The sequence below is a fragment of the Podarcis gaigeae genome (assembly GCF_964106915.1).
Source record: "Podarcis gaigeae genome assembly, chromosome: 7".
Taxonomy (NCBI): Eukaryota; Metazoa; Chordata; class Lepidosauria; order Squamata; family Lacertidae; genus Podarcis; species Podarcis gaigeae.
Window position 1 is genome coordinate 44,316,852 of NC_139683.1, and position 8,595 is coordinate 44,325,446.

At 38.5% G+C, this 8,595-nt stretch overlaps 1 protein-coding gene and 1 long non-coding RNA gene across 11 annotated transcripts in view; one reads left to right on the forward strand and one right to left on the reverse strand.

Annotated features, from left to right (window-relative positions):
• The window catches only part of LOC310848799, a 244,473-nt gene extending 241,651 nt beyond the window's left edge, over nt 1-2,822 (reverse strand). Inside the window, exon 1 of the long non-coding RNA XR_014566618.1 lies at nt 2,731-2,822. This is a non-coding gene — a long non-coding RNA (uncharacterized lncRNA). The remainder of the gene's footprint in view (nt 1-2,730) is intronic.
• The window catches only part of KCTD1 (potassium channel tetramerization domain containing 1), a 75,756-nt gene extending 67,469 nt beyond the window's left edge, over nt 1-8,287 (forward strand). For 9 of the 10 annotated variants that reach the window (XM_083748255.1, XM_083748249.1, XM_083748252.1 and 6 more), the window contains one exon: nt 1,833-8,287. In XM_083748255.1, the coding sequence (XP_083604381.1) occupies nt 1,833-1,991 (159 nt within the window). In that variant the 3' untranslated portion in view covers nt 1,992-8,287. The remainder of the gene's footprint in view (nt 1-1,832) is intronic. The other variant, XR_014566603.1, reaches the window with a different exon arrangement.
• The last annotated feature ends 308 nt before the right edge of the window (nt 8,288-8,595 follow it).

Below are 8,595 nucleotides of genomic sequence, written 5' to 3' on the forward strand. Positions count from 1 at the left end.
TCAACTAGTACGTCTACCCCTCTATCCTACACTACTTTACCCTAACTTTCCTAGTGCGGGGAAACAGTTGAAGTTTGAATATTATGCCTTCTCAGTCTACACACACACACACACACAGAGAGAGAGAGAGAGAGAGAAAGAGAGAGAGAGAGAATAATACAGTGAAAAATTCCTGAAGAATAAAGTCTGGTCATATCTGATTAATGTTCAACACCTGTATTCCAATCAGTCTTTGAAAGACCTTGCCTTGAACATTTGGTTTGTTCTGTTTTAATCAATGTCTTTTAATTTACATTGAACATTCAAGATTAAAACAAATCCCTACAGCTACAGTTTAAAGATACCAGCTGCATCCTGCCCCAGATCATTTTAACTTTGGCTTCTAAACACTGGGCCAAATAAAGAAGTTCAGAGATCACAGAAGTACTAGAGGATTGGAAATTATGAGCATGTTTATATCCTAATTTTCTTCCATCATGAAGTGTTCCTAAATGGTCTCCCTTCCTAGATGGTCTCCTATCCAGACTCAAACCACCTTAGCTTCAGCAGTATAAGTCCATTGTGTACTCTCAGAACATGCTTCTGGAGTTCCAAAAGCATGGAGCATTTATCAGGAAAACCTTTGTGTGTCTGTGTCATAGGCCTTTAGAATAATCAAGAGGATGCTTACATTAATCTTAGTGAACGCATTAGGTGAAGGGATATTTACCGTATTTTCAGTTTTAGTTTTCCAGTGAGAGTTTGAAAGGGAGCCTAGATGTTAATGGAGTTTTACTGCTACACCACAATCATCTGCATGTCTACTCAGGAGTAAGCCCCATTGAGTTAAAGACACTTACTCATCAGGTGAGCAGTAAGTCAGATCAAAGGCAACAACCTTGAAATTAGCGGACTTTTCATGTACTTCCTTCCAATTTAGATATTTCCATATAGATGTTGGGTGTGTCTCATCTCTCTGTACACATGTTAATGGACTTAGCATAGGGCCCTACAGATATCCTTTATATTGTGCATTCATGAAAAGCTATTCTCACAATAGTATTGTAGTGATTATAGGCAACTTCACTTTCAATTCCATTTGCTCCTGCAAAGGTTTTGGGACAAACATACTACGTAGTTTCCAGCAGCTGCATATCCCATAGTTTGCCACTGAAATCCTGTAACTTTCCATACCACAAAAGTTTGCAAGGGGAAGGGGGTTGTCCTGCTTTTGTTGTGCCACAGCAGAAGTGTCTTTCCAGGTGGCAAAAATGTAGCATCTTTAGGGAAGCATCACAGAACGACAGATAAAGTGGAATGATGTGTGGGTGTTCCAGTATAAATCCACCACTAATGCACTATTATTGCATCCATGACCTGTTGGAGTACCCAAAATAAAGCCCAGAATGGAAGGCTCATAAGACACTGTACCTCTATCAGTTCACTTGTTATTGTCATTACCACTGACATCAACTGGTGGCCAGTTGGCCATGGATTGGGAGAAATGGTTCTCATGCCAAAGATTGGCCCATGGGCTGGTAGTTTCTCACTCCCGCACTGATGGGACGACGGCATTGGATGTTGCCCTACATTTTTTTTAGAAATCATGCAAAGGTGAATGGAATGAAGAGGTTGCAATTTCAGTATTCATTTAACTACAGTAGCTGCTGTTAATGTCTTGAAATTTACCAGTAGTTATCATTGAGGAGGGAGTTTATGTTGCATAAATATAAAGTAGTTAAGCATATAATAAAAAAGTACATGAAAACAGATTTTGTTTTTCACAATTACACTGCTGTTGTTGTTTTTAATCTTTTGTTCTGACCCAATCTTTTCCTTGTCCTATTTTGTAGGTACTTGAGAGGTTGCAACAAAGAGGCTTTGAAATTGTTGGCTCCTGTGGAGGAGGGGTGGACTCTTCCCAGTTCAGTGAATATGTACTTAGGCGAGAACTCAGAAGGACATCTCGTTCATCCTCTGTCATTCGAATAAAGCAAGAGCCTCTGGACTAAGGACATTTTTTTTTCTTACAAAAAAGGGGACCCTTTTCCATGGGCAGTCGGAACACCAAAAGAGCTCTGGAATGAAACATTGAATAAAGACACATTTATATCAAATATAGAGACCATACCTGTATTGATACAGGAGCATTTGGATTAGTAATAATAACCTCAAGGTGTAAAATATGTATATGTAAAAAGTTAGAAATGCAAAAAGAAAGAAAAACCCCTTAAAATAGTAGGTGAGATTGGTGCTGTGAGGGCCATTAAGTGTCCTAGGCCATAGTCAGGCCTGATTTACAATAAAGAAGCCATTGCCAGAAGGGGAGGCTCACAGCTCCCTTCCATTTTCCATTGCCAAATGGTGATCTGTTTTTCAGCATGTACATCCTGAATCAGGTTTGCAGGTGTTTGTGTTAGAGATGACTGGGCACAACTATAGAAAGCATCCATCCATTACACAACAGAGGTCATGAACAGGAAGTCACACACTTCTGTCCGTCTGACAGATGTGAACCATCTTATTTTTTTATCAGATGGAGTCAGAATTTATTCCTACATGGCAGAGTTGCTCTGGTTTGACTCCAGTGCATTCATTTTTACTATTTTTTACTCAAATGAAGTACACTAAATTCTGTTAATGTCCTGATTTAAGTCAACAATAGTAAAGAAAAAATGAAAAATGTTTAAGAATCAAGATGAGCATTTGCTTTTAACTTACTCTATTATACATCTGATACATTCATTGGACAGTAAGTGGTGCTGAATTCTGTGCACAAACAACAATATGAAGGCACAAATACGTTACTTAAAGAAAGGCAATGTGCTTTATCTTTAGTTCATAGTGGCAAACGGTTCTGATGCACCTCAGGGTGCTTCTTTCTCTCCATCATTGAGACAAGTGACCTAATGTTGGTTAGTACGATCTTTTCAGTCCTGGGCAATTATGTTGTAAAGTCATTAAATGCAGGCCTGTACGACTGCTTTTACGTCTATCTAATGCTAACATCCCTGTGTAGTATAATTTCATCACTGCCCATAAAATCACAAGTATTGTTTTCCTTTCTGAGTAGTATAATTCTGCATAGTTTTGCCGAAGATGTTGTTTTAAGGAGAAGGGCAGGCCCTCCAGCCGCTGAGTAACAATACAGGCAAGTCCCCACATATGTTTGTTTGACTTGCATGTGACTGTTTATACGTGCGGCGCCAATAAATAAATAATGATGGGAGAGACCTGGAAAGTCAAGGGTAGACAGAAAGTAGATCTGGATCTACTAGCAGATCTGTGGATGATTTGCTGTGATTTCTGACTTCCCAAAGCAACAAACAAATGACCCACCCTCTGCCCCATATAATACCCTAATGATAAAAACTTAGACAAAAAACCAAGAATGTGTTTTTTGTGTGGAAGGACTGTGCACAACATCCAGTTCTGGCACTTCTGGAATCAGAATTAGTTAATCTTAAATTTATATCTTTTGCAGCAGACTCTGGCTGGTAGATCCTGAAGTCTGCCTACCCCGATCAAAAGGAGCAATTGCAAAGCCAGTTGAGGGGCCACAGGAAATGGTATGACTACTGCTCCGTTGGTGGAGCACAAGATCCACTGGCAGGACAAAACTCACAAAATACAGAGAACTGCAGACAAAACGATCCTTAATACAAAACCTAGTGACCAAAATCAGATAAGGAGAAGCCTATATTTTAAAAAAGGATCAAAAATACAGTAAAAATAACTATCAGATAACTAACTACAATAGTAAGTTCATAATATCCCATCATAAGCCAAACGCACTTTGACACAGAGGTCTTAATCAGTGGCCTTAATATAGAAAGAAACATAGTGCAACCATTCTGTAGACTTTAGCTCTTGACTTTGGCTTCAAATCTCTTTTATTAACAGCCAACCAAATTATTTTTCATCTCTGTTTCCATCAATGTAAACTTTCCCAGGATACAACCATACAGATTTACCTTCTTTCTACAGATTCAAAGTGGTATTTTTCGAGGTCACAAGATGTGACAGTTAAAAAGAGACTATAATTGGTTCTCATGCTGGCTTCCATATGTTGGTTATTTTATTGCATAGTACTGAATGTTTTGATTTTTTTCTGTAATGCTCGGGGGGGGGAGCCATTTTAAAAGGGTGGGGGAGGATTTCATTCTCACCTAGAACTAAACAAGCAAAGCGTCTGGGAAGCATTTTTCATAATTTCCAGAGGAGTAGTGAAAACAACAAAAAAGTGTCATGGCACCTTAAGAACATAGAGAGAGGCTGCTGGACCACACCACTGACCTGCGTAGTCCACCATCTTGTTCTTACAGTGACCAGCCAAATGCCTGTAGGAAGTCTGCAAACTGGACATGAGCACTCTGCCCACCAGCGATTCCCAGCGACTGGTATTTAGAAGCATACTGCCTCTTGACAGAGGAGGTAGAACAATGGCTAAGCCTCATTTAAAGCCAGGCAAGCTGGTGGCCATCACTGCCTCCCATGGGAGTCAGTTTCATATTTTATCTTTTCTTTTATCTGTTCTGAACTTTCCAAAATTCAGGTACATGTTCATGAGTTTTAGTGTTATGAGAGACGGAGAAAAACTTTTATCTACCCATTTTCTCCATGTTATACATAATTTGGTAAACTTCATCCTGTCACTTCTTACTGATCTTTTCTCTAATTAAAGTTCCAAACTCTGCAACCTTTCCACGTAGCAGGGGTTGCTCTCATTTTGGTTGCCACTTTCTGAAGCTTTTTGAGTGCCACAATATCCTTTTTGAAGTGGGCTAACCAGAACGGTACACAGTATTCCAAATGCTGTTGCACTATCGATTTGTATAACAGCATTATGATATCAGCAGATTTATTTTCATTTCCTTTCCTAATGATCCCTAGCATGGAATTTGTGATTTTCACAGGTGCTGTTGACATCTTCCATTAGCTACAACCCCTTCCATTAGCTTCAAGTCTTCCATTAGCTACAAGTCTTGTTCCTGGTCCAGTTCAGACCCCTCCAGTTCAGACTCCAAGAGTGAAATGAAGGTGTATATTTTTTGCTCAGATAAACATCACTTTAAAGACTAACACCATTATTTTGGCATACTCTTTGATGGACTATAGTCTTGTGCCATAATAAATGTGTTCCTCTTCATTGTCTGTTCCAGAAAGTGTAGCCTGATTATGTCAAGACAATGGCTATCCTTGTGAACAATAATTTGGTTGGTTGTTAATCAAGGGGGTTTGCTTCTCCTTTGAAGGTCTTGCTCTCATTTGAGGTCTCATATACTATAAAGCCAATTGAATTGTTCTGCTTTGTTTGTTATATTTAGACCACCTCTGTCAAAATGTGTTTGGCTTAAGCTGTAATATCCTTAATGATTATGGTCTATTACAGATTTATTATTCAAGTATGTATCTGATAGTTAGTGTAATAACTTTTATTTCCATTTCCTTTATTTCTTTTTAGGAACACATTCCTGGCACCTGAGAGCCCCTAGTATGTGACATAGATATCCCAGTGGTGGTGTTTCACAAGTTATGGGGGCCAGGACAGGATGTCTCTAGGTTCTGCAGGGTCCTAAACCCCCTTGTTCCCCTGACACCTCACCAAAATGGGCCTTAAGCTGCAGATCCGGTCTAGTTAATTCCATGCCATTGACCACAATAGGAAGGAAATATAAACGTTTTTGTTTTCTTAACAGTAACAGGGGAAGGGATCTGCTTCCTAATTCTCACCCTGCACACAGGGATCCAGCAGGACTTTGACCATTCTGGTTGCTCTCCCATGGAAACTACCAGCAGCAGCAGCAACAGCAGCAACATAAGAGTGCTTTGCCCACCTCCTCTCCAGATTTGCTAATATAAGGGTTATCTCATTTTTCTTTAGGTCTTCCTTGTAAGGGAGGAACAATTTGAATAATGGCTGGTATATATTTTTCGAAAGGACAGTGCGCATTGAGTTTTATTTTTTTCAAATATTTTTGGTCCCCGTTTAACTTGGAGCATCCTTTGAATTTTTACACTTGGCAAAATTTGAACTACTTAGTATGCAAAGTGCTTACTGAATCACCATTTAAGTCTGATGTATATTGCAGCCAGAGCATCTCCTAGCCTCTCGACTGAAACAATTTTCTTTCCTCCCTTGCCCTCTTCTTGGGTTTTTTTGAAACCCAAACAGCACTCTTCCTCTGACTTTACAAACCCAGAAAACAGATACAGTATGTAGTAATTCTTAAAAACTCAAAAGCCAGCATATTTCTTTGCGGTTTGTTTTTAGTTTTTAATTTGGTCCTTATAAAGGTCTGGTACTGTTGCTATGCTATTTGGGTTTTTTCTAAGAACCAACATAGCTGCCTCCATTTATTTTATTGTCTTAAGTTATTCTAATTACTTAATTGGTTTAGGCTTGTCTCAACAGAGATTACAAGGTATACAACAGAAAATCCATACTGTTCACAGGTGATGCTTTTGTGGCATAAGACTCACCAGTCACCAATCACCACATTTATCCTTACCCAAAATACCTTTTTATATGCAATACTGTATATTAAGTAAGCTATGACTACACACTCCTCCTCCTTATGGAACAGTGAACTGAAACAATGGTGCAAACATTCCGTTTTATTTTATTTTATTTTATTTTATTGTGAGACTTGAAGTTCTGAATTCAAGCTTTTCCCAGTCAAACAAAAAGGGTCTATTCTAGTATCTCTCAAACCTTCAAAAGCTAAAGGAATTATTCTGGCTTTTATAAAATAAGGGCAGGTAGTCTTGCATCTCCTAGAGGGTATGGCAGGGGAACTTAAATTGATCATGCCAGGAAATAAGTGGTTAGGATAAATCCCATACATAAATGATGGCAAAGTTTTGATGGCAAAACTCAGAGTTTCCCTACAGTATCAGCTTGTAAAATAAAATACAACTTTGCTTTTCCAGTGTGGTGTATATCTAAAGCGGATAAGCTTAAAAATACTGGATAAAATGGCAAATGATGTTAACATAGAGTTGCACTGAGAAGGTAGATTGAGTAAATTTCTGGATTCAGATTTGTAAATTTGGACAATAGCAGTTCTATTGTATTGCTGTTTCTGGATGATCATTGTTAAATGTTTTGGTTTTTTAATGATGGCAGTTAGTCTTAATGAAATAAATGTATGTGCATTTTTTATTTAACTTTTTTTTTTTTGCACTGAGGTGAAATGGAAGGAATATGAACTCTGGTACATCCACATTTTAAAAACTGTTCTTAACCAGTAGAATAATCTGTAAACATGTAGGGAAAGTACTTTTTAAGTACCCTACATGTACTTAACTTGGAATATTTTGCATGTTCACTCCACATAACCTTGAAAGAAAAGGGTGGAGATTCTAGATTTGAGTGGGACTATGTGAAATTGTCTCTTGCCCAAAATGTAGCATAATTGACAGACACCAACAGACTATACATGGTTTCGGATTCTGTGTTTTGGTATTTTGAAAGAAATACTTTCACACAGGAGTTAGTCTTCCCCCTTACAAATGCTGCAGCTTAACGTTGCTGTTCCTGGGCTGCACTTGATACAATCTGAGGCCCTTATCATTCATCACACTTGTCCAGTTTTCTGAAGCAAACATTAACATCTCGCTCCTTTCTAAATCTTTGAATAGTCAGATAAACACTGCATTGAATGTTATTTTTTTGAACCGAATCACAAATTGTGGAGGTCTGGTATGTTAATGGCACTGTACTCTAGGTCGCAGACATGGACTCCATGGTCATGAACTGAATAAAAATAATGCAACAAGGGTAAACAATATGTAGACTTGTAGGTGACACTGATTAGCCCTTTACAAAGAAAGCAGACTCTTTTAACAATCTGTCAAATGTCATTTATTAAATCAGATCAATAGATACAAGCAATAAATATATTGAATAAGGAAAAAACCAGTGATGGCAACCAGCTCTCTTTTTACAGGTTAATAACATTGTGATGCACTGTAGTTGTAATTTAGCTACTTTTTAAAAGTAACAATAATGATGAAAATAATTGCATTTGATGCCATCAGCAGATGCTGTATTTTTGCTGTAATGCATGGGAAAAGGGAAAGGAACATCAGCTGCCAACATTGTGTGTTCTGTCAACATGATTAAGTGGTAGCAGAGGGACTGCTGGGAACATACACTGGAAATGCCACACAACGTGACCTTCCTCGGAGTAAAAATGTGGCTGGAGGTGGAAATGAAACTAGGTTCCAAAAGCAAATTGAAGGCACTGTTGCTTATATCAATGATCAATGCATTTTTACCAATACAAATACCTCTTTCTAGTTCCTCATTGTGTGTTCTGATTATTTCCTAAAAGCACCATCAGACCACTATATCAAATATAGAAACTGGGGGGGGGGATCATAGTTCAAAAAAGTGAACTTAAAAGTACCAGCTTCTGGTAATCGAAAGTGGGTAGAATGTTGTCACACTCCTGTCCTGCTCGAGGGCAGCCATTGCGAGAAAAGGATGCTGGATTAAGTATGCCTTTGGTTGCTACTATGTTCTTATGCTAGAAGCAGTCCAGGTAGGTTTTGAGTAGGTTCTTGTTTGACGGTACTGATGCCAGTGGGGCAACAGTCACTTGGATGTGC